Source organism: Ambystoma mexicanum, chromosome 12 (assembly GCF_040938575.1).
Source record: "Ambystoma mexicanum isolate Mex_15411 chromosome 12, UKY_AmexF1_1, whole genome shotgun sequence".
NCBI lineage: Eukaryota > Metazoa > Chordata > Amphibia > Caudata > Ambystomatidae > Ambystoma > Ambystoma mexicanum.
In genome coordinates this window covers 302,104,016-302,130,766 of record NC_090936.1, presented here as the reverse complement: position 1 = coordinate 302,130,766, position 26,751 = coordinate 302,104,016, and the positions used below count along the sequence as shown (strand labels likewise).

The 26,751-nt window shown below is 47.7% G+C and overlaps 1 protein-coding gene across 4 annotated transcripts in view; it reads left to right on the top strand.

Annotated features, from left to right (window-relative positions):
- The window catches only part of SOX5 (SRY-box transcription factor 5), a 624,232-nt gene that overhangs the window by 457,863 nt on the left and 139,618 nt on the right, over positions 1-26,751 (top strand). For all 4 annotated transcript variants that reach the window (XM_069628460.1, XM_069628461.1, XM_069628459.1 and 1 more), the window contains one exon: positions 22,013-22,159. In XM_069628460.1, coding sequence (XP_069484561.1) covers positions 22,013-22,159 — 147 coding nt within the window. The remainder of the gene's footprint in view (positions 1-22,012; positions 22,160-26,751) is intronic.

The window sequence follows — 26,751 nt, the reverse complement described above, 5'->3', positions numbered from 1 at the left end:
CACATTAATGGGTTCATCTGGGATCGAGGTATCGCAAAGCCTTGTTTTCCCCCCTTACCAGCTCACCTCGAGGTGTGTTGCATTTCCCTGCCAACTGCGTGGCTTCCCCCTAACTCCTGTCCTTCTGCAGACTAAGGGCTGGATACCCCTGGCAGGGGCCCGATGCACAACCGCCAGGGCTGTCAGTCACTCAGAGACCCCTACAGTGCTAGTAGGACATAACCGGCTCTTGGAAAGAACAGTGTATGTCACTTGGCGGTGGGTCTTGCAATAAGCGGGGTGGGTATATGACGCTTCTGCATATACAGCGATTGCATAAACTATAAATGGCGAGATATTGTCACATTATTGTTGGACCTGTTTTATACTTTAATACACTCGTGACCTAATTCACAGAAGCGATTTATAATGGCAACACCCCATTGGAACACGATCTGTGAATGAGGCCCCTAGTCTTTCCGTGTTGAGTAATCGATTCATCTTGAACGCACGCAGTGCACGAGGCTGCCTCTTCCAGTGGTCACTTAAGTTCTGTCGTGTTTTAATATAGCCTCTTGTGGCGGGCATTAACACCGTGCCTTGCCTTTTTAAGAATTGCTTATGAATTGCATTTCTCGCATCTCTGGTCCTTTTGTGACGGGCACATGCCCTGCGTGTCTGCTGAGGGTGAAAGGCGACCTCCTTCCTCCGCGCGGTTTCGATTGCACGGCCTTGCCTGCTGCTCGCTAGTCGGCCCTCGCTTGCACGAGGGAGGTTCCGTGGAGGTTGCGAGCTAGCCCTGCCTCCCCCCGTCCCTCCCCCCCCCCCCTCGCGACCCAGTGCCTGCAGGGCAGACAGACAGAAGCACACATATGATTAATACAGCACAGCTGCAGGAGTGACTCATTTGCATAAGTATTAATAGAGGCAAAAACAACAATTCAATTACATACAGAGGCATTCTGCGCACTGAGCAACATATGCAAATTGGGCTGGGAAAGTGCAGCCAGCATTTTGCATGACTTTGCCAGGCTCCCGTGGACCGCGCAATTTCGAGAGGTGCCTTCGAAAGGAACCTGCTGGGGAGCTGCTCACCAAGCTATTGCCGTCGCCCTTGTGATTCCTGGGGGGGCTTGGATTGTGGACAGTGAAAACGATGCCACCAACGTCTTGTTCTTGTTGCTGTCCTATTTTGCGGCGTCATCATCACCCTGTTGCAATACCATTCACTGCAGAAAGGAGCGCTCGCCTCCAAGTTGCATTTATAGCCGCAGTTTAGGCAGAGGCAGCTCAACCGCAACCCGCTTGCCCGGGGTGCAGGATGATCCCATGCACCGTGGGTTCGATTCCCTGGCCGGACTCGCCCCTCAACCCTGTTAAGCTTAATTATAAGTTGATTGCCATGAGTGGGCAATAACAGCGATGCCAAATATTGCAGCGCTTAGAAGATCTGCATTAAGTGCTATAATACAATACTGCATTATTATCCTCTTCATATGCACAGAATAGAGTGCTCTAAAGTTGACACAAGCCTACATGTAGCAATCAACAGAACACCCCATAAAACATAGATGGGGTATCCCATCAAGTGTTGGAGGGCTCACTAAGACGCACATTGCCAGCCAACTTGTGTTCTAAGTGGATGACATGTTGATCTACACATTTGTTAAAAAAATATATATATTTGCGTTGGGATACTCTAGAGTATTGTTTTAGAAGCTAATGTTTTGAGGGCTATACGGACCATTATAACCCAAGGGAGGTGCACAGAGATGGCTGTGCTTAGAGCCCCACCCGAGCCACACTTTATAGACGTGGCCTGGGCACAGTGAATCCCCTGTCGCCCACACATTCGTCCTTACCTTAATGTGCGGGGAAGGACCTTCCCCCTTACTGAATCTTCAGCGTGCCAGATCTGGCAGAGGGGGCCCGTCATGTCCCCCACCACTCGCTCACCTTGCCAGGCCTCATGGCCTGGCTTCATTCTTAGGCCTGCCCATCCCTCCTTTTCAGCTCTACGAGTTTAGTTCCGAGCAACCATTCCAGGCTGATTGTTTTTTTTCTGTTCATGTTAAACCCCTCTCCTTTAACCTAAAGGTAATGATTGCTTTATAGACCATGCCCTCAGGCTGCACCAGGAATGATGGGCTCTGAAGTTATGTTATGTTAGGTTCTGTTATTTTGAGGGCCCATAACTCAGTGACCGGATTAGGAATTCTTGAGGCAGGTGCTACAGCCTGGTGTTTTGAGTCCATAGGGACAGTACTCCACATGGAGCCTGTGAGCGCCATATCGCTCGTTGGCCATAGCACGTCATCCGTATTCTGAAGTATGTGTGTATGAACGTATTTTAAGGTCTGTGCCTTGATAAACCTTCAAAGCAGCCTATGTGCCCACATCAGGGAGGAATAAACGGTGCATTGTTTGGGGTGGAGTGGAATAATCAGCCCCTCCTCCTCATGTGGTAAGGCATAGAAAACCCTGGCATTACATTTCTTCCAGGTCACCACCTTCGGTATCCGTGGAAGACATTGGATGACAGTCATTTGCACCATAAGTGTTTCAAGTGCTCTCTGTTTCAAGATATGTCGCTTTTATGCAAATGTTGTTTATAGTCGCAGAGAGCACCAAACTCCAGGGGCACTTTGCGAAGAAGGCACTATTATTGCATTCGGGATTACCGAAATTGCTGGGTTTGAGCATGCCACATTATCGACGCGCAGCCAAAAACGCCTGTCTACACTGCAATAAGTGAATGGCAAGTCTGCTGGGGAAAGCAGGCATTTCTCAATCTCTTTTATTGTATCAGACTAATATGTTCTCTCACTCGGGCCTCCGATGATAGACTCGAGCAAATTACGGCTTGATTATTTAGACTACATTCATTTTAGAAGCAATTTTCTCAAACGGTTGATGCTCTTAAGCAGCTTCAGCCGGTGCGATAAGTCTTTTTGCGGAGGGAAGTGTGAATTTTTCACTTCCTTGATGGCCTGGCAGCTTTATGTGGCATTGGCATGAATAAAGCTGAGAAGAAAGTCCTTGTTTTGTGAAGTTTTCGTTTCTCTGGATTCCTTTGACACACTACTGGATGAATTGGATCTTCTATTTGTATTTTATTTTATTGAATTTATATAGCCCTTTAATCCAAAGTGCTTTACATGAGAACAAGTAAAATTCAACAAGCATAAAATGACAATTGAATCACAACTCGAAAACAGTATAAAGAACAATGTACAATATTGCAGAGGTGAGTAGGGAGGGGCAGAGGTGTGCAAGGGAATGGTAGATGTTAGTGGAGGTACGAGCGGGATTAAGAGGGAATGCAAGAATGTATGAGGAAGAAGAGAGGAAAAGGTAAGACTAGATGAGAGCAGGGGGTAGTGAGGAAGGCGGTAGCTAGGATGGAGAGGGTAAGGAAGAGCAGGAGCAAGAGGTGAGAAGAGAGGGATAGGGAGAAGGAGAGGAAAGAAGGGTCTTAGGGAGGTAAGTGAAAAAGATAAGATTTTAGAGAAGAGTGAAAGAAAGGGTAGGAGGGAGAAGAGCAGATGTGAAGGGGGAGGCAGTTCCAGTGGAAGGGAGCAAGGAGTTGGAAAGAGCGGAAGCGGGAGGGGGTGCAGGGTGGTGGAGGAGAGAATAGGAAAAGATTAGCAGAGCGGAGAGAACGAGAAGGGGTATAGAAAGTTAGAAGGGAGGAGAGGATGGGGGGGCAAGATTGTAGAGGGATTTGAAGAAAAGACAGAGGAACTTGAATTTGAGCTGGGAGTGAAAAGAAAGAAAAGAAAGCCAGCCTAGAAAGGTGAGAGAAGAGGAGATGGAGTCAAAAGGTGAGCGAAGGGAGCGGATGGCGAAGTGGTAGACAGATTTGAGAGGGGAGAGATGAGAGGAGGGGAGTCCAAAGAGAAGGGAGGAACAGTAGAAGAGTCTGGAGAAGATGAGGGAGGTAATTAAGTTTAGTAGCATGAAAGGTAAGGAGGGATCGAATTTTGCGAATGTTGTAGAGGACTTGGCAGTAAGAAAAATGTGGTGAGATAGAGAGAGGTGAGGGTCAATATGAAGACCAAGGTTACGGGCATGGGGGGAGAAGGAGAGTTGGGAGGGAGGAAAGAGAATGAAAGGGGCAGGGGAGGGAGAAGGAAGAGTGTTAGCAGGGAAGAAAAGGAGTTCAGTTTTATCAGCATTGAGAGTAAGGAAGTGAGAGGACATCCAGGATTTAATAGCAGAGAGGCAAGAAGAGAGTTTATCACGAATGTCAGGAGAGAAGGAGAAGGAGGAGAAGGAGAGGAAAAGCTGGGTATCATCCGCGTAGAAATGGTGCGAGATACCAAAAGAGGAGATGATCTTACAGGCAGTCTTTGGAATGAATGGGATCTCGCAAGCTCAAGCAGTAGAATGGCTGGGCTTCTACTAACAGTGGTATTGACCCTACTGACATAACTTGCAATAACTGGGATCCCACTGTCACACATTTGGAAATAGCGTTGATCCTCCCAGTAGTGCTTAGAATGAGGGAATGCAAAATATCCTTCCGAATGAATGGGCGCGTACCAACGTGCAGTCTTCACAGTGGATGAAGTTGCTGAATCGAAAGCATACCTGCAGAGCTGTGGTCCCTGCCTCATTAGCCCAACTTCTTCAGGGCGTTTGTCTCCCTTGAGCAGGCCAATATGATCTCTGAATGGAAAACGTGTAAGGGAGCAGGTGCCGGCTCTGGTGTCAGCAGTTTGGGTAGATCCAGGAATAGGACGTCGTCCTTTCCTTTCAAGTGATTGCTGGTCAGCAGCAGCAGGTGACGCGGAGGCCGCGTACACATCCACCCGGTGGACTCGCTGAGCGTTCATTGTTTACAGCTGTAGCGGCACTGCAAAGTCTACGAGTTACACCAGTCGGCTAATCTGAAAGGACGATTCCAGGAAAAAGACACATTTTGGGAGACTTGCAAACATTTAGTTAGTGTGGAACTTAGTGGCAATGTGATCTTTTCGAATAACAGGATGGGGTGTTTCCTGTGGGTTTATTATTCAGTGGCTCTGTGGCCAAGTCACCCCCAAACCCCCCCCCCCCGCTACCCCCCCCCCGTTTTGTGTGCCAATTGGAAAAGGGATGCAGTGCATGGCTGCTCAGATTGAATAGGTGGATTTACACATGTGTGACTTGTGATTTGTGTTTAATGCTTCGACATTAGGGCATGCACAGATTGTGCATTACGGGGCGGGGCTCTAGGCCCTGCCTTCGTTCACAAAGGGATATGTATACTGTTTATCCCGGGCGGTTTGTAAAATAAAAGCGTTTTGTTCGTGCATTCTGCCACGTCCTTTTGAGCCCAGTGGCACGCATAGGGTTTTGCCTAGCATTTGATATTCTCAAAGAAGATCAGCCGGGCCAGCCTGAATTGGTGCAGGCTTTGGAGTGGCAGAGCAAAGTCAGTGAGGTGGGGTGGAGAACACACCTGTATGGCATGCCCTGGCACCTACATGAACAGTAACGAAGTTGGGCCCCCCACATTAGCCTCTTTGAAAGGGTGCGAGTCGGGCTGAGGCATCATGGCTTCCGCCACGTCCTACAGTCAATGCATGCGGGCCGTAGATCATGGAGCAGCCAATACATTGCCATTGGCGTTCTGTGCAATGCTCAGAGGCCCGGCGGTGCATGCCAAGGTGTTCTGCATGCCACTTGGCAAAGGGGCTTTTGACTCCCACCCCTCTGGCGCTTTGGACTGTCCCTCGTCCACTCTATCCGCTATTACCCTCCAGACTGCATTGAGTGGCTCGGGCACGGGCATCCCTCCTTTCTTACCCAGGGCTGGAAATGCTGCAGATCGGAATATGTTGGTGTGTGCAACAGCCACGGCCGAGCTAAAACCGATCTTAAGACTGCAATTCGAGATGGTCAGCTGGGTGCAGACGAGGGGGAATGCTGCCTGAGCTTGCATGATGGCTGCTTCATTTAGCGGGCTCCCATTACAATGGCGCGCATAATGATGTGATTTGCTGTACTTAAAACCTGAACATATTTTCTGTCAAATTGTGACGAGCAGCTGAAGGCAAGGGTTGCCGAGCTGTGCACAGGAGTGTTCAACTGTGGATTACAGACTGTCACAAAGGTTTACAGACTTGCAAAGCTTTTCCAAGCGACCAAACCAATGCCTTGTAAGGAGACTATGGCCGCACATACATAAGATAATGTTCGCTCAGTGCCTTTTTATATGTGATCAATATACATATTTTACATATGGGACATACTCAGGGGGGCGGAGTGGGGGGGGGCTATGCTAGGCTCTGTTTGAGAGGTTCAGTGAGGGGACAGGAACGGTGCCTTGCGTGGATGAGTAGATCACACTCTTGTCTTGAACAACTCTAATACCGGCACAGGGATCAAAATTAAGATTGGATAAGCAGGCGCTAAAAGCAGCTCCTGGGTATTCAGTATTAGCCCGTCACCAGGAGCTACCATGGGAGAACCAGGAGCTAGTACATAGTGTTCCACAAATCTAACTTCCACTTAAGATGCACACATAACATGTATGACACCTTATGCTTTAAATGTCGTATAGATGTGTCCTAACGGTTATTTATAAATTGTTCCAAATACACAGAGTTAAATCCACATAGGTGTGTTAGTTCGGCATCAGTTGGAATGGGGAGTCAAAGGTAGCTCCTGGTAGCTGTTGGTGTCAATCTAACCAGGTTCTTCTAGGCCACAGCAGGAGCTAAATAGCTCCCAGCTCCCCTCGATTTCGAACCCAATGATGGGGCAGGTTTAATGTCCCAGGGTGGGCATTCCAGTGGAGCGGCGGGGGGCATGTAGAGAGGAAGAGAAGTGGGAGGAGGAGCAGGGCGTTGGGATGTGGAGGATGGCAGAGTTCTGGGAGGTACAGTAGAGTAAGGATGCATTCAGCAAGATAGAGGGGCAAAAGCATGGATAGGTTTGTAGTTTATGATTAGGCATTTAAAGAGAGCAATTTTGCATGGTTCATAATTGATAAACTTGAGCTGTCAATTAGCTTTGTATTGATATTCATTTCTAACATACTTATCGGGCAATTGCAACGGCGACAATGGTCATCCCAGTTAGTGCAGGTTCTATCATCAACATGACATACATTTGAACAGGAAGTGCCAAGGCCTCTCGGTGCTATCCCGTTGGGTGTATTCCCTGCCACTTTACAACCGCTACAATGGGCATGTTTGGAACAGAGTTCAGAATGAAAGAAAGAAAACTGCCACATGTACGTTTTTCTTTCCGCTTCTTTTGTCGGAGGTCCTGCAGATTTTCCATGCATTTTAAGCCAATGTGTAAACGAGCTGACCACCATGCAGTTGCGAAAGTCCGTTTTGCACAGCATGAACCAAGATCAAGTATGCGGCGAACTGGAAGCAATATGATGTGGGGGGCAGTTAGGCCTAGTTAAGGAATGGAGTCAATAGGGTATTCATTATTTATTCAACTCTATAGGGCATTGGGACGTGGCATTCATGCAACAGCCTACAACTGCGTGTTAGTGGTCTTTAACTTCTGTATCCGCTGGTCATTGCCATATGACTGTGCTCTTTATGTATCACATGACACGCTGCAAGCCTTCTAGAGGGCAAAACACAGGCTGTGGTATCTTCCCTGCCCCCAGAAGCATATTATCCCTCTTAGCAGTCATTTATTTGCAAGACTTTTTTGGTTTTGGTTATTAGGTGGTGCTGTAAGCACTACGTATAAGCCATAACTATTGCAATGACAAGGGAAACTAGGAGAGAGATAGGATGTGAGGAAGGTCACACATCCTGTGGGTGTGATTTGACTTTTTAATTCATACATTGACACCCATGGCCATGCTAGTCCATTTGGCCTTTCCCACCTACAACCTGCCCCTTCCCACCAAAAACACACATTCCTCTGATCTTAGACCTAGCTTGCTGCTTTTACAGGGTTACCACTGTTATTTATAGGCAGTCTTGTGAAAGATAATGGCTTGATTGCAGCTGTAAACCAGCTCCCGGTGTTACACAAATGTCTTGGCCAAGTATGCCTCCAGCCCCTTGATGTATAAACAGTATGTTTGTCAATAGATCTGTTCCTTACATTGAAATACTGTTAAAACTATAATTGACAAGGCAAATAGTTTTGGCTTGTGTGTAGGAATGGTATAGGCACTTGCCAAGCACTTGCATGATATGCCCAAGGATGAACCTCATTTGCCAGCTGGTGCCATGTTATGGCCAGTTAGCATCATTATGGCAGTACCTTTAATAGGCCTTTGCCACGGTTGTTTTTTCTTATTTGATTTTGTATCTAGCTTTATTTTGTCTAATTTCCTTTGCTTTATGCATTGTATCAGATCATATGCTTGGTTGCAAATAAAACATTGAGAAAGAAAAACAAATACAAGAGTTTGAGTTTCATGCATGGCAGTACTACAAAAGACAGATATATGTGCTACACATATTAGGAAATTCTGATGGGCAGAATCTATTCACAGGGTTTCAAAGCAGCGATGGGCAAATGGAACACCGAGACCATACTACCACTGAGCTGCACCACCAGCGACTGGACAGGGCAACACCATCAAAATACCTGTTTCAGACTCAGTCAAAACTCTTGGAGTCTATCTAGACTCTAACCTTTCCATGGACAGACAAGTCAGCGCCATTGCCTCCTCAGCCGCATATCATGCTAAACTGATCAACGCAGTCAGGCCTTTCCTCTCCAAAGAGAACTGCACAAACATAGCCAGAGCCATCACCGGCTCCAGGCTAGACTATTGCAACATACTCTTCCTAGGAACTTCAAAAAGAAACTTGGAGAGGCTACAAGTCATCCAGAATAGTGCTCTCCGAGCAGCCCACGGTATTGCCAAAAGGGACCACATCTCGGAAGCCAGAAAACTAGCCCACTGGCTCCCAATAAAGGAGAGAATAATTTTCAAAGCGCTCACACTGACACACAAATGCATCCATCTCACTGCCCCCGACTACCTCTCACAAAGAATCCACTCCGTCGCCTCTACAAGACCAACAAGATCACCCTACACCAACATGCTCTCTGTGCCACTAGTAAAAAGATCCAGAGCAGGTGGATCCAGCTTCCCTTATCTCGCACCCACTCACTGGAATGCCCTACCTCCCACCATCCGCAGTGAGCCCTCCCTCCTCGCCTTCCGCAAAGCAATGAAAACCACCCTCTTCTCATAAGGTCCCTCGCAGCAGCATGAATACCAACCATAGGACCCACTGCTTAAGTTGTATTGACCAACCGCATAAGCTGTAATGATAACCTATCTGTAATATGCCATTTACTGATACCATGCCTGTAACTAAGCTCATGCAAGTAACAGTGCCTCAATGCCCCTGGGCTGCTTGCGCGCTATACAAATTTAAATAAATAAATAAATAAATCTTCACGATCTTAGAAAAGTCTTCAGTTACTTGCAGAGCTTGATATGAGATGATTCAGTTTGAACCACTGAGGACTAACTTCCAGAAGCACAGTAAACTCCTAATTTTCCCCTAGAATCTCCAATTTTCAGGCTTTGCGGACTCGCATACCTGCCATTTTGGAAAACTATCCGTGGTTTTTACACATGATGTGTAGGGACTAAACAATGAATATAAGAACTAGGCATTTGTGGTCTGTTAATGTCCTCAATTGGCTGGAAGTAAAAGCAGAAATTAGCTGCTTGCACCAATGAGGACCCGCATTACTTACGGGTGACCCTGGGACGTGAACCTCCCAACTCCTGCTGTTTTGCTCTTAATAACTAACCTATTCAGGGCCTGTTCTTGAACAAGGTGCAAAACTAGACAATCCTATTTAACACAAATTGACAATGTTATGCAGAAACCTGTGCAGTTCCCTCTGGGACCACTGCAAAAGATTTAAGACTACAGGTGTTTGGCAGTAAACCCACTTGGTAGCAGTCTGTACCACACAGATTCACTTGGTAGCTGTGGCTGAGCAGTCCGACTTCCCTCAAGAAGAGTTAGGCAGTATACAGAGCATTCACAATAGGTCAAAAGAACATAGTAGAACAAGTAAACACTGACCAGGGATTGGTGTAAAAGAGATATAATTATTTATTTAAAACCACATCTAGAAAAACACACAGGCACTAATAGTAAGCAATTCAAAAACACGGTCACTAAAAGATATACACTCCCTTAGAAGAATATTAGACAAGTCTTAAGTAAAGCCCCACTTATTTTCAGACAGCGGTGAGCGCTTAACGTAGATGGCACTCTAATAGTTCATTTTAAAAGGGAGAGAAAAGCAGAGAATAAATTGAAACAGATCCCAACACTTTTTCACGAACACAACAAGAGAGGAAGGCAGAGTAACACCGTGAGTTTAGACTCAGTAGGCCGAATCCACCTTAAGGGGATCAAAACGAAATGTGTCCAAGGTCACACGGTTGCAGTGCACAAGAGTCTTGTAAAGGTTCAAAAAGAGTTGGACCAAAAGAAAGGGACCAGTTAGAGGGTCAAAGCAGCCAGCCCAGTCCAGAAGGTTAAGGGGTTATTATTACCTTGTAGCAATCTTTAGAAAGGGAGGCCTGGCGGACACGGTGCCTTAAAGTGGTGAGAATACTCCAGCGGGGGCAGTTGTTCCTGGCAGCGGATGCAAGTCGGTGCTTCGTCCGGGGGAAGAGAGGATCTCGTCGGGGAGGAAGCAGGAGTCCGTTGCACTGCCAGGGAAGAAACCAGCCGCGGAGTTCTCAGTTAAAAGGAGCGGTCCTTTTATTCGCGGTCCAGTGGTAAGTGGCTATCCGGTTGCTGGGGTGCTTGGCACGGGCAATTCGACCACAAGCCGGTCTGGGGTGCGAAGAGAAGAAGGTAAACTGGTTGTGCCCACCAGTCAGGGGAAGAAGCCTCTCCAGCCGGGAGATCTTCTCTGTCGTCGGGAAGTGGTGAGTCGGTTCCGCAGGGCTCCACCAGTGGTGTCGTCATGGTAGGTCGGCTCAGCTTCTCCCTCGTCGGATTCTCAGGTCCTGTGGCGACTTCTGAAGTTCCAGTCCCCAAAGCCCTGCTTTTATGCAGCACACCCCCATTCACTCAGCCTAGCTGTCAATCAAACATGCTAAGTGGTGAGCCGGCCGGCTCACCACTTGGGCCAATCACACAAGAGTGCGACTTGAGTTACCAAGGTAACTCAGTCCAGGGTGCCTAAACCCCCTCCCACACCCCCTGTGGTACCCAGACAGAGTGGCACTACTTTTGGAGGCTTCTGTGGAGAAGCCCGCCAAAAAGTGGAACAAAGGGCTCGACTTGGGTTGGAGTCACAGAAGAGAACACAAACGCCATTTTAGAATCGAGTCCTGGCAAAAAATACCAACCGGTGAATTAATATTAAATAAATAAACCGGCGGTATGTTCGAGGCTGTGAGAATTAAATAATTAAAGTTGGTAGCCTCGAACAATGGGAAAATCCCATAGGAATATATTTGCGGTCGAATATAAAAAGTAGTATCCACTGCCACCAGCCAAAACTCGATCAGGGGGGAGGGAGACGTGCCCCCTTGACTAACAGACCCCGGGGCATCGAATTACCCCGACCAGTACGTCCACAATATGATGGTTTGTACTGGTTTCTGTTAATAATTTGGGAATAGTAAAGCCAATGGTGACTTTACATGCCCTGGGAGACAGTAATCAGTCCCAGGGTATGGAGTCTATGGTGGGGTGTCACTATGACACCCCTGTGTTACTGCACGGAGGGTGCTGTGTAACACACATAGAAAAAAACACATGAGACCCTATGGAGTAAAAGACCCAGTAGCCCATAAAACACATTAGCAGTCAAAGGAACACCATAAGTGGGAGAAAAAGAGTCTCGCTCTTGGCAGGAGAAAAAAACAAACTCCAGAAATCCAGCAAAGCTGCTGGGGGACTCACTAGGTTAGGAAATTCAGCCTAAAGAGAGAATTCTCCCTAACAGACAACTACACCGGATTACCCTGAGAAGCAGCAGGAGTGCCTCTGCAAGAGGATTCGGGGAGTAGGAACGACATGCCACTTCCCAAATGCTCTAGCAAAGACCTATTCACTGGTCTCAGTTTATTACTTTAGATGCATGCTGGGGTCGCAGTACTGAACCCTGAAATCCCTCCTGTACTATCCACCATCCACTGTTCTGTGGATCTTTATGCACCATCCCTCGCTTGCTCTCCCTTTCTGGTTCTTCTACCCTTTCCCCGGCCTCCCCGAATCAAACAGCAGGAGTGGGCGGAGCCTACAATAATTTCTTATGGGAACTCAGGACGAGCATACACATCCTTAGCACCATGGCAGCCCAGCTTCTGAGCGAGACCACTGCTGACGTTTCAACCATAGTAAGGCTGAAAAGGCAGCGCGGACCAAGCGGCACGTCCCTTTACTAAGCAATCCTGTGCGTTCTATTCGGGGAAGCCGGTTGCTGCGTTGGGTGATCTCATCACTTAATGGCAGGTCCCCCTAGCGCGTCACTGGAGGGGCAGCTGGTACTACTCTTGTCACTCACTGCTCAGATCAGATGGCGCTTTTTTTTTATTAAGCGAAATGGCTAATCCGTCCCATTAATCGTTGAGTGTGAACTAAATAGGCTCGTACCCCTTAAAATATAATTCCCCCCTTTTTTTACTGCTTGGAACCTTAACAGCTTTATCATTTGCAGTCGTAAAATGAAAATATACACCAAACCCTCAAAGGGCAAGTACGAAATTAAATTATATTTGGGCAGCTGTAACCTTTTAAAACGATCAGATTCTAGTTAATGTATTTCTTCCTGTTCCGAGTGCTGCCATGGTGTTTGATGGTGGGAAGCGGTCCAAAGGCCATTGGGAGATAATAAATTCTCTCGAAATGTTACCCTCAGGCGGGCATTGGTGCACGGGAGGCCTCCATTTACTGCGACTGACCCGAAAACCTTGTCACATACAAAGGTCCCCCGAGGTTGAGCCCGGTGCATGCCATCTATCTCCCCTGATGCATGGGGTGACAGTTAAAACATGGCACGGCTCACAAACAATCCTGGGGCGCAAGTGAGGCCCGGGTGGGTGGGACAAAGGCGGATCATTTACAGTGGAAGAGGGGCTCTTGCGCATGAGGGCAGGCGACCCCACGCATCCTAATCGCATTCAGATCGTCATTCCAAAGCCGGGACCACACTGGGGCAGAGTGAACAATTGGGGCTTCCCTGACCAGTACACACTGAAAAGGTGGCATGTTTGCCCTCGCACTGTAATCACTGTAGTGTCGGCTCTCTGGCAGCCAAATATTTCTCATTCCAGACCCAGCCGAGTTCTGTTAGGTTGTCTTTTCTGTTGTAGACATGGGACATTGGAGCGTGGATGCAGGAGATCATGGCCGTCGCAGCCCGTCTCAGCATAGCCAATGTTTATAAGTTGAACCTAGGTGTCCACATTCATAGTGTGGCACCACCCCGGCCTCTATACATCTCTCTGAGTGTCCGAAGCGATCCCACTCTGCCATGCTCACCCCAACTTGCTGTTTCCCCAGTGCCCAAGAGGACCTAGGGTATCGGTAGGGGCTCTGAAGCAGCTGCCTAGGTGTGTGTCCTTCGTTTTGGTACCAGGGCACCTGCATCAAGGTTGGCATAAGCTAAGGGGTCCTCCTGAGTGTGGGCAGGGCTGCATTTCTCTGCTTAAAATGGAATCCCACTTATGTGGCCCCTATGCCCCCCTCCATCCACCCAAATATCGCAATAAGAAGCCAATGGTTGGTTGCAACTGCCGCCTGGCATGCAAGTAATGGCTCTCCTAAACCAAGTCAACGGTCCTCCTTTCATCGGCATCCAAAGGAAGAAATGCTGATCCTCCCCGTCAGGGATTGAAAGTGCTGACCTGCTACGTACCAACACCTCCAGGCAGCAAGTGGCACCACTACTCTGTCGTCTCACCGAAACCAAGAAGTGTTCCATTAGCCTACACACGTGTCCCGTATTTATTTATTTTTCCCTTTCGTACGGCTGCGCTTAGATTGGAATACAAAAGAGTTTCTCTCCTGACACATTAATTGTAAATGTGTAGAGATTAATTCACATCGAACTGCTGACTACGCCAGACAAAACATGCATTATTGCATAATAAATGATTGCATTATTTTTCATATGGCTCCGACTTCCGCTATTGAAATAATATGCACTGGGGTTATTTAACTTGCATATTTTTTGCCGAGGCATGTAGAATGCAAAGTGCTGCGGTATTCTATCTAGAAATACTACTGTAGCGCCCATGTTGTTAGATTTGTGAGTAAACAATAAAAAGATGGCGTGAGGCTGTCAGTAAAAACATAGACGGGTAATATAATGTGTGTTTATTTATTTAGTATGTATAATGCGCCTATACAGTAAAACCTGTTTCAAGGGAGAGGGAGGAAAGGGAGAAAAACCAAAACAATACTTTCCTACTAGTTGTTGTGGCATTACGAGTTCTGTCAGTCATAAAGGAAAGATCTGGGGTAAGGTGTACCCAGTTGGGGTTTGGGGAGGGGCGACAATTGTCTAGAAATCGGGCGGGGCAGCATTTTCCCAAGAATAGTGTAGAACGCTTGCACGTGCATGTGAATATGCGTTAATATTGGCTCTTAGCACACCACCTTGAGCACGCGGCAGTGGAGAGATGGGCGCGCAGCTGGGTGACTGGATGATGAGCCGAGGAGGAGATTAGCGCTGCTCCTCCTCCTCGCGCCGCATCGAGCCGCCATGCTGGAGCGGCGTAAAGAGGGTCAATGAAGTAGGTCATTCATCATATGGGGAGGCAGATGTTGCGCCATATTGCCGTAGATTACTGCGCACTACACGCAAACGGCTCGCGGAGCTAAAGAAGGGGCTTGGGGGAGGCCGGATCAAATGATCAGCTTGCGTTTTCTGTCATGTACACAGAAAAAAAGAGTTTAGTCAAACAAAGACGTGGGTCCGAAATCTCCCTGCCATGTTTTCAGTCCAGACGCTACGTCCTGTCCTAGAGGCACGAGCTAGTTCCACTGGAGAACAGCTGAGCTGCAAAACAGCCCCGTGTAGTAGATCCAGGGAGCCATTCGGGCGGGCGCTCGAGTGTCTCGGCTGCGTGTTCCCATCCCATCTGTTCGGGCACCTCCCTCGCTAGCGCTCCGTCACCAGGAGGAACGCCTGCCTTGCTATGATGTCGGGAGAGTGCACGGCGGGCAGGGGACTCGTCACTGCACCTGGGGAGGAATGGGCTCCGCGTTTTGCCTACAGGTTCTTACTACAGGGATGCCTGGTGCCAAGAGATTGGGCCTTTCTCCTCCGCGCTCCCTTTTCAGGTCTTTATATTTTGGAATGCTCGGCCTCACAGCCGCCCTAGGCTAGAGAGCCCTGCTCTTCTCGTTCGGCGCAGTCTCCTTTTCGGAATGGAGAATGATATTGCTAGCAAGTTCCTCCTCCAGGCACCTTATTGAAGGCCGTATCCCACCCCTGAGCCAGGGAGGGGCCTGGATGAAGTTTGGTCTGCAAAGCAGAATTATTCCAATGTCTTCTTACTTATTGGCTCACGCGCCGTGTGGCCACTAGACTCTGGCCCAACTCTCACTGGTACTCCATCTTTCCTTTGAAACTTGACCGTGTTTTCTGCACAGCGATCTGCAAGGTGCTGAGAAGACCTATGATATGATAGGTTAGTTATAACGCGCTTAATACCCAGAGGTTTCTAAGCGTGGACCCAGGGATCAGGACCTGTGGTGCTCTGTGTCGACTTGCTTCCAAGGCGAACATGTTGCTCCTGAGCTATCCTCCCGAGACCTCCTCTCCTATCCTCCGTATCTGCGCATAGGGGAATACACTATGTAGGTCTCAAAGGAGTCCAGCGCTTCGAAACACTGTTTAGTTGTATAAGCGCCTTATAAATGGCCAATTTATTTATTTATTTTAGTGTGCAGTTGTAAGGCATCAAGTAAATTGTGTTTCCAAGCGCCCACATGGCAGCAGGGAGGGGGACATGGGAATTAAAGGCAAATATAACAATGAAAGAGAGGCGGTCCTACTAGGCCTTGTTAGCCTTCAGGGCATGCAAGTGCAGAGAGAGAGGGATGGGGGTGGGGGTGTCGTACAAAACCACTTTTCATTGGCCACCATGCACGCCTGGTGCTAAGATATTTGACTTTTCACCTCCCGCTCCTATTTGGTAAAGCCAAATGGTCTTTATATTTTGGAATGTTCGGCCTCACACCCTGCCCATGCTAGAGTGCCCTCCCCCCGCCCCTTTTTCGTTCAGCACAGTTCCTTTTAATAAAACATAAAACAAAACCATAAACATAAAAGGGCTGTCCCAAATCCGCAATTCTGCTCCTCGGCTTGTGGCTAGAGGTAGCAGATTGGTGTTTGACTCTGCACTGGCAAAGAGTCCAGGTGGAGCCCTTGTCTGCTTCCCAATGATCGTTGCATTCTGGGTGCAACCCATTTCGGCCTCACAAGACCTGCAAGTGGTCCTCCCCTTGGTACCATAAGGTTGCTGGTCATTTTCATTGCCAATAGAGACACACTGCGGAATCGTCTTGTGCTTGTGCCAAAGTTGCTGTTCTTGTACCAGTGTTGCCTCTCGTTTGCTATCTTCTGGGTGTTTATCGGGGACTAAGGCTTCTCATTGTTAACTGCATGCTGTACACATCTCTTAACGTCACCTAAATGTATTGTTTTTATTTTATATTGCTGTGTTAGCTCCCTGCAAGGGGGCGCTGGCCAATCAGGATGCTCGGAACGCAGGCTGTAGTGTATGGTAACAACCCACACTCCAAGCAGCCTGGGTGTTGCTGGCTAGCGCCCCCTTCCCGTCCCCTCTCCTCTTTCCTTTCCCCACCCTTCCTCTCACCTCTTAGCACCTGTGTAGTAACCTATGCGGGACCTAGAGTGTGTTTTGATAAAAAAAAAGAAACTTCGTTTTCCATGGTGCTTGGACCTGCGCTGTGGTGCCCGGAGTCTCTTTTCAATGTTGATGATGTCACAGTCATCAACATTCAAAACTGACTCTGTGAACCATATGGCCACACAGGAAAAGTAAGGTTCTTTTTTTTTGTTTTTGTTTGTTTTTTGCACAATACACACCATTAGCATCCACGTAGGTAACTACATGCCTCGGGTAATATCTCCCCATTAGCATCCAGGGAGGAGGCACTAGCAAATCAGGAGCACAGAAATGTGTGCTGAATCTCACGGTAGACGCCTGCCTTCCATCCTGAGACTGGCACCTTTCTCGCCAATTCTGCACACTGCAAACATGTCCCAGGACTCTTCCCCACCTGTGTGCCCCACCCAGCCCGCCCCCAGAGCTCCCAAGCAGAGACTTGCCAGCCCCTCCACCAGTCGGAATGCTGTTGCCCTCGGATCTTCTCCTTGCACCAACTCCCAGGACATAGAAATGAAGGCCAGACCGCCAACATGTCGGCGATCCGTGCATGCACAAGCGTACACCTCATGGCTGAGCCCTGCGGATGCTAGTAGCAATAATACCAGCAACGGTGGGATGGATCGGCTGCTAAAAGCACCAGCAACGTGGCATGAAAGCCCTCTCTCCGATCAGGACTGTAACTTGGGCCCCAGGCCACTATTGGCTGATCCGCCCGCCACTGTGGGTATTATTGCTTATTGAAAGCTATTAGCAACATTTGATGTATCTTTCCCTCCTGAAACCCAGAAAGAGGCAATCATGCAAGAAACATGTGCAGTGGGGACCGTGAAGAGGGAGGCCCTGTAGCTATTTTCAGATTCAAGAGCTCCTACAACGCCGCTAGTTATTCTTAGAACAATGGCACATTTTTCTATTTTTAATTTGCTTGGGAAACCCTCGAGTAGCAGTAAGAAAAGGGCTCACGAGCTCTCGGTTATGAAGAGCGTAAGAACATGTCACGCCTCCTTTCCGCGTTGTACCTGCTCCAGACACTGAAACTCACTCCAGCCAACGAATAGCTCAACCCCTGCCTCGTTGCAGAAGGGGCAACAGTGATGTTGTGGGAAATCGTTTGTGCCTCTTTTGATAATCAGCTGTTGTCCTCTCCCCACCGCTAAAACATGCGGAATGCCCTGGCCTGCCCAAGAAGGAGGCCATGTTCGCTGCTTGTCATGATCTATTAGTCGTCCCTGTGCTGACTGACGGCGACAGCAAAGAAAGATGCCTTGGGACCTTCCTTCGAATCCGTGTGTCTTACAGTCTCGCTTCCGGGGAAGAATGACATGGCCTGCCACAACACAGATGTCCGCCTCGCGCCCGCGTTCTCCAGCGCACACTCTCACGCTCCTTTCTGCTGTGTGGCCTCTTGGCTTCCCCAGAAGGCTCATGCCACTTTCCTTCATCCCTGTCCACACCATGGGAGGACTTTCCCCATCCGGGGCAAGGAACCCCGATTGAATGGCTCTTGCTGTGGAGCAAGTGCCCGTCACTGTGTCCGTGCCGTCGCTCCGGCCACGCGACCGACAGTAATGGGGACCTGATAAACCCACTCAGTTCAGGGAGCGCATTAAGCGCTTGAGCCAGTAGATGGGAGTTGTTAAGATGTCAATGATTAAATATGCATCATCTGACAAAGCCACAAATTAATTTACACATTCAAGGGCAATCAGCAAAGGGCAAGATAATGAATTTACACGGCTGTCCGATTTCTAAGGATTTGCTAATGTGATAGGAAGATTCAGCAGAAGAGACCAAGCGTTGCCATTTTTTTCTTCTAATTGTTGTTATTTTTCACAAAGGAAAATATATCTGTTTCTGAGCTGCAGGAAATAATCTGATTTGTAGGAAATTACAGCAGTGATATTTCCTCAGGCCAAGTCTTAATTTAATTTCTCTCCACCCAAATCTTCTCCTTAGTTCCCACATATGGTCCGCGTTCTACCACGCGATCTCAGAGCGAATATTAGTACGGCTACTGTTTTACTGATGCCAGGGCCTCTCATCTGTTACGCATTACTCTACTTTTCCTCTCACCCCTTCCCTTCCACCACCCTAAATCTAAAGGAAGGATGCATTTCCTTTCCAGTCTTGTTTGGAAAGTCATCTGCACGTGATGCTGAAGTCTTAAAGCCCAGCGTCATCTAATTGCATTGCACCGGATCCAGACATTCCTAGAAACACCTTGCAATGAGTTTTGGTAATTGCAAACCTATTGCTCGCTACTCTCATTGTCCAGGCACTTGAGGAGTTCTATCGGAAGCTTTGTTTTTCAGTTATGGAAATGACGAGCCTGTACATACTTGCAACCTTTGATCCTAAAATTGCAAGGGCAACTTCTTTTTTTAATTCCAGGCTGAATATTGCATGTTACATTTGGCGAACTGGGAGTAGTGAGTATACCAAATTCCAACCCTGGGACCCATCCAAGGCATGCACAGAACTCTGTACAGTAAGTTTGGCTGCCACCGTTGGGTTATCAGCAGGAAATGCGTTCACGCACACATTGTATTATGTCACGGAGTGCCAGTTATGAGCAGAGAATATTGTGAAACACATTCGACTAACTGGGCCTAGTGCGAAAGTCTGCCTTTGTTGTGTCATTTTGCTATGTGTGTATGTGTACGTTTTCCTAATTGGGGAGGACTAGGAGCCAAATCCAAGCTTTCCGCACATCGCAATGCAGAGCGTCCCCCCTTCCTCGGGCCCCACTAATCTGGAAACCACCCACTGATGGTACTCACTCTGTTCCAGGTTAAATCGCTTTTTAACCAATCAAACAATTGGGGTAACTTAGTAGGATGCTTATTGTTCACTTTGACAGCATCCATGTGGCGGGCAATAACTTAAAAGCAGCGGTAAAGCAACCTTTAGCTTTCCACAAATTCTCTGAACAAATCATTTCTGTGTCACTCGTTCCACCACAAGGACGCTCATGACTCCGGTGTATCTAGAAATGTTAACTGTGTGCACGAACGAACATTCACACGCATGCATGCACACACAGACTTGCCACATTCCTAGTTTTCTTTCTGCAATTTCTGCCTTGACTGGGGCAAATAGTCCCTTGGTTGTACTTGTGTCTCCCCCCTTTCATCCCTGGAGGACCTGAACTGCAGCATCTTCAACGCTGTGGATGTTTGTGTAAAGAGCCGGGTTCCCAGCAATTCTGATTTGGCCCCTTAGGTGCACGTGTGCCAGCCTTTCTGTGCAGAATGATCACTGCAGCACAGGCTTGAGAATGGCCTGAGTGTGTAGATGAATCGCAGGAGAGTGTAGCGCTGCCTTAAGAAGAAGGCCCCTGTCCTTGCAACATCAGCAGAACCTGAAGAAGAAAGTGGCAGGGTTGTATCGTTGCTTGTTCGGCAGCTTTTGGCTTCCTTAGGATCTCATGGGCCGATGCCTGAAGCCCCAGACCCATCCTTCTTGTGCATTGATATACATGCTCTTTAATGCTGACACCTGAACCATGCTCTTTTCTGGCATTGCAACACATCCTAGTGCCTTGAAGCGCACAGAAGCTGTCATGGCTATATAAGACACTGACACAAACGGAGGGATTTAGCATTGATCATTTGTTCCATGATGGAGCCACACTGTAGGCACATTTGTTTTCAGAAGGACTACAGTGTGCCTCTGTTATGATATGATATGATATGATATGATATTTTATTTGTATCGCGCTCGTACACAAGTGTTTCAGAGCGCGACCAGGCAAAGGAGGGGGAACAAGGGAGAAACGAAAACAACGATCCTACTAGGCCCAGTGACATTGAGAACACGCAAGTGCATGGAGAAGAAGGGGGAGAAGTGGAAAGTGCGGAACAGAGGAGAGAAACAGAATAAATAATAAATAAAATATAAAGGCAATGAACAGTGGAAGTGCAGCCAGCAAGTGGCAAGTGCTAGAATTTGTCAGATGGGGTATATCTGATAAGTGCAGAAGAAGAGTGGGAGGGGGAACTGTATGGATACAGACACAGGCCCCAGGGCAAGGGTGGCCCTGAGGCAGTGCAGGAAGGAGGCATGGTGAGCCTCTGTTGACCTTTCCAAGATTGGCCAGGAGGCAGACTTTGAAACAACTTATTGTGAGCTCATCAAATGTACTGTTGTGTTATGTGATGAATTCTAATCAATGTGAGAAGTTTCACGCCACTCCAACTTCTGATGGGCTTATATATTAATACGTAACCACAGGAAGAGGAAAAGGATGATGCTGGTTGACTACTTCCTGCCAAGCAAATTTCTCTTTCCGGAGATGGATATTTTCATTTTACCCGAGGAAAGGGTGAACATATTTGTGTCTCTGTACAAACACTATTGGAGTTAGTTAAGAATTGTAATATTCTGCTGTAAATATAAAACCAAAGATTGAAATTGGTAATTGTAAGAAAAAAACGGAACAATACTTGGTAGGGATTAAATCCGTCTGTTGGTCCATCAGTCTGCATATGTCTGTCAGCTATTGATGTGGATACATGCCAGTATGCCCCACTCCACGAGGAAGATGCCAGCCCAAGCCTTGGTTTTCCTTTGCATTCTGGGGCCCAGTATGCCCCATTCCGCGAGGAAGCTGGCAGTCCATGCCTTGGTTTTTCTTTGCATTCTGTGACCTGTATTACTAGTTTTCCACTGAATCCAGGACTGCCCAATCAGCACGTCTGGACTATCATCTCCTCGATGGCATGGGACGTGTGGACATGTATAGAAAGAAGACCCTTTGGATGCTGTGTCCCCTTGATCTCTCTCTGTCTGAGATAATGAGTGAAGATTGGGCCTATCGTTGTACCTCAAAAACAAAATATAATGTCTTATTTTCCCTAACCTGATGGAATGATTTTCTGGCTGTCCCAATGTGCGTGAGTGACACAGAGAGGTGGTTTGGCGACCAGGAAGGCTAACCGGCTGTGGTTTTTTGCTTGCGGTTGCCAGGAGCTCTGAGGCTGGGACAGTTCACATCTGAAGTCTGTCATGCCTACTTGGGGGGGAATGCAGCGCAAGAGTTGAGGTGACGGCTCCTGCTTTGAGATCTGTCAGAGTGCTAAATAAGAAATGCCGCCAGAGGAACCCTCGATAGGCCGCGCAAAAAGGCTGCTGCGCAAAGAGGCATTTGCTTACTTATTGATGATGTCTCTGTTTTCCTTCTGTCATTTTCAGCAGTTGTATGCCGCCCAGCTTGCTGCCATGCAAGTGTCTCCTGGCGGGAAAATGCCTGGCATGCCCCAGGGAAACCATGGTGCCGCCGTTTCCCCCTCCAGTCTGCACATGGACAAGAGCACAAGCAGCCCTTCACCCAAGCATAAGGTACACTTTCATTCAATGTCTTAAAAGCAAGTTGTGTGACTCCTGGGCAGGTCGGTCTCCTGGGTGACGGGGACCTACTGCAAATGGTGAATGCAGCATTGTTTGAGCACCCTAAGCCAAAGTGGGGATTCATGGAACGTCAATGCAATTACTCATTTGGGGATGTGGGCATTTCTCCCCGCCACATACTAATGCCCCCCCCCATAACTAAAGGACAGAGCGTCTCCATAGCGCACGTGGGTAATGCTGGGTGACCCAGCATCGCCACCTCATCTTTTGAACGTGCCACTATCGGGCAGCATTCTTTTTATCGCGCCAGGATAATCTTTGATGAGCCCTTCCTATTTGTATTTCATGTATTTATTTGTAGAGCGCGCCAAGCCCTGAGGCATTGGTTCGGTCCTCGCACCATGTTGACAGCCTTGTCCCCAGATCTTATTGCTCTTTCTTGCTTTCAGACTAGATGTGTTTATTGTCAAACCCTTCACCTCTCCCTCTTTAAGCCAATCCACCTCCCTTGCCCCTCGTTGTCATGCCACCCACCTTCATGGCGGATGAATTCGCAACCTTATTCTCTAACAAAAACCCAACCCATCCGACTGACCCTCGCCTCCTCCCTCACTCAGTCTCCCCTTCATATGGCCCTCTGGCCCAGCCTGTGCTTTCCACCCTGGAAAGACCCCATGCACCTTCTGGATCATCGAGAGCCGTGCCCGACTCACACTACACCAGCTCCATCACTCAATATTGCCAGGCACCTGGCATCCCTGCCTTAAGAGTGACAGCCGTAATCATCCTACTGGCTAAAAGCATAATGATGATCGACACCTTCGTGCTTGTACGGTGTTCCCGGGGCCATTCGGCTCCCCCAAATGCTGGTTGCAGTCTTCCAAGAAAACCCATTGTAAATCAATATTTTGTCAAATATGTGTTTCCTGTGGGATAGGTTAAGTGGGACTCGCCGCCGTTGTGCACTCTGCTGAGTGCAGCCATTGCACACAGCAGAGACACTTAGAATTCTCACAGGTTTGCAAGGAATCCACTAACCAAACCTAAAGAGAATCTGTCTTGAAGAGCCCAACCCATGGAAGTGGTTTCATCCTCCATGATGGATGCTCCTCGGAAGTAAAATGAGGAGCTCAGTACGTTTCCAAAACTGTCTGCCCTAACTCAGGAGCAACCTAAGTGAAAAGGGTTAGTTGGCAGTGATGGAGTTTGTATCTTGTTTCCCTGTCCCTTCTCCAGTGCTAGATCTGTGAGTATTATAATTATAATTGTTCTTTTATAACGCACTTAATATCGGGGACTAATTTCTACGCGCGAGCCGGTTAATATCAAGCCCGGGATTCGAACCTGTGTTGCCATGCCTTGTCTTGCTTTCAAGACGAACATGTTGCCCCTGAGCTACCCTCCCATTCAATTCCCTTGGGTGTATCACACACCATCTAGCAGATCCGATTGTGGGCCACCCTTGTCCCACTGCAGGAGTCCGAGTGAAATGTTTTACCTCCCCTTCACAGTACCTGTAACTCGATATACATGCGGTCTGTGTCAGAGAAGAGACAGGAGTCCAATCTCTCCTGCCACACGTCTTTTTATCTGGCAGCCATGTCAATTAGAAATCAGCAAGGCTACCACCTGGGCGGATATCCATATATTCACAAAAACCTACATTGTTGTCGTTTTCGCCTGAGCTGATACTAGGTTTGGCAAAGCATCTCTCCAAATCCCTTCTAGTATCTTAACTTACTTTCTCAGATACTAAGCATTCTTTATGGTCTGGATTAAGAGTGGATGAGGGTGTTTTCTTATTGTGAAAGGGATGAGCTAATTACTTACCTGTAACTATAGTTTCCTGAGACCTGATAAATATGCGAGTCACAACTCTACCCTCCGTGGCCTCATGGTTTGAGGCTACAGACCGTTGAATCCATGTTGAGAGCACGAAGCGATAATATGCCTACTGCCGGTAAACTAGTTCAGTTGGTTAAGCACTCGCTGTTGAGAGGTGTGTGTGAGAGATCTGCCGGTTGACAACTCAGCCTTTCATCCTTCTCAGGTAGGCAATCGTGCTATATCAATAACAGATCATGCATGGGCAGTTAAGAGTGGTGGCCTCTGTTTTCCATTAGCTTTCTGTAGCAACAGGTACACAGGATAGCCACTTTTAATGTGATGCGTTTCAATGAGTCCTGCTCTTAAGCTTATATATGACTGGACTGGTCTATCCTTGTCAGAGCTTGTATGACGTGGCGAAGGCAACACTGCCATCATGCACTTGTTGGATGACCTTGCTTTGGCATTTGTAAAGCGCTAGTCCCCAATGGGTGTGACATCAAACATCCTACCTTAGCAAGCAGAAGTAGGACATGGTAGCAGAGCAGAGGCGTTGCTAGGGCGGGGCTGAGGGGGCTATAGCCCCAGGTCTTTTAGTTGTAGGACCAGATAGAAGCTCAGGGGCTACCACCTAAAGGCTATCAAGCCCAGAGTCCTGACAGTCCCGTCATTAGTGTAGCCCCAGGGCTTTTCCGGGCCTAGCAACACCCCTGCAGCAGAGGGCTGCAAGATAGCACCAACGCAGCAAGGCACCGCTGTAATCAAGTAGTGACATAAACTAGAAGCAATGACAAACACCGATGGAATTGGGGAAGGTGTTGGGAAGTAGCATGGCTTGTCCCTTCAGTGTCTCACATTGAAACTGTACTTTTTGATTGAACAGAGGCGGCAGAAGATGACACGCAACTCCTATGCTGACTGAAGGCAACACAAGGACCGGAGCCTCCCAATTCATCTCTTTCCTTGAACCTTGACCTAAACAGCTTTCAGGGTCTTCTGATGCTTGCACACGGAATGACCGACGTGCTATTCTACAGACATCTGGCAGTCTGACGAGAGGGCATCCATCTTACCTTGGGAATCATAAGCTAGCCCGACCATGCCCCCACCCGTTCCATTGCGTCTTTGGAGTAATTAAACTTTTGCAAATCTGTCAAAAGATTTCCCAGCATGGCCCCCTTTTCATGTCAACTAGGCAATGGAGAATCACATGCAAAGAGAAAGAAGAGGGAGCCACGTTGTGATATTGTTTGAAAGATCTGCAAACGTGTATTTAAATGAACCATGATGCCTTCAATACCACATCCCGCCAAAGCTGTGAATGCTGGAACCATCTTCACCATTTTAGGTGTGCATTGGTGTTTGGTCATTGTTTGCGCTACTGACGCAGAAAGCCTCAGTAATATCCCTGCCCTGGAGCACACCAGAGTGGGCCCACCCAGTTTAACAGTGAGCATGTTCAACGAAGGTAGATTCTCTAATGAATACCTTAGTCCGCAACATGGTGTGGCTTAGTCGCTCGGTTTGTGAGGGGTTGCCTCGTTCCTAGACTTTGCTCTCTAATTTTCCAGCTGTAATGTAATATTCTCCGTCTGCACAGGTTGCCATAATCATATTTTGTGGCTGCACATCATTCACTGGCAGCTGCAAACCAAGCTGCAAGGTTCCCGCGGAGGACATGAGAGCGGGATCTTGTCCAGTCGGGGACAGCCTCGAATTGATGGACATATGCACTACTCTGACGTGTCCTCTAGCGTGCTGTCCGAGTCCCTTATCACGTCACAACGGGTTTCGCAGACTGACAGTGGCGCGCTCCTTAGCCTCGATGTACAGCGACAAAGATGAAACCTTTTTAGAGTTGTCCGTTTCGCTGCAGAGGACCTTTGTACTGTCATGAAATGACAAACTATGGAATCGCATTGATGATCTACGCTGCAGTGTTATTTCTTCAAATACATTTTCATCAAAATGTTTGTTAACTGGTGTGGCAGTGTTTTCCACATAGCTATGTACACTCTGTTCATAATTTAGCCAGATAGCTCGGTGAGTTGAGGGGTGGCTGCTGAGATCGATCTTCTACTGGAAAATCACAGGTTCAATTTCATGCCAGGCGGGCTCTGCCTTTAATCATCCATTTATCTATGCATTGACTATCCTCAAGTTGGATAACACTACCTCTTACTGAACAGGTTTCAAAACACCATTGTAAAGGATGTACTGAGCTAGGTTTCCGAATCCTGCTGAACTTGAGCATGATTACGCTGTCTCACTACAAGCATATATGGCACACAAAAAGAGGAAACCGCGGCAGAAAATGACAGGGTTTAGCCTGCACTCCGAGTCTTCAATATATATGTGTATACATATATATCGCATAGGCCTTCATTATTTTTAGTGGCATGACCAAACTTTCGGACATACATTGAGCGATTTAAAAAAAAAAACAATTAATTTCTTTTTTTTCTTTTTTGTTTATTTACACACGCTAGGTATATGTTGTATGAGCCTTGAAAATAAAAATATTTAGGAAAAGAAAACCTAGGCTGAGTAAAAACGAAAATATTATTTCTTATTAACAAAATTCAGTTTTAATCCTCTCACTGAGTTTTTTAGACGGTGTCAACCTCACACCTGGCCCGTGCTGGTCATATTTCCCTGTATTGTGTCCCTATTGGGCAGAATTGTAGCCACTGAAGGCAAAATCACATTTTACCTTATTGTCCTAGAAATGGGTCTATATTTGGAACTTTTGGGAT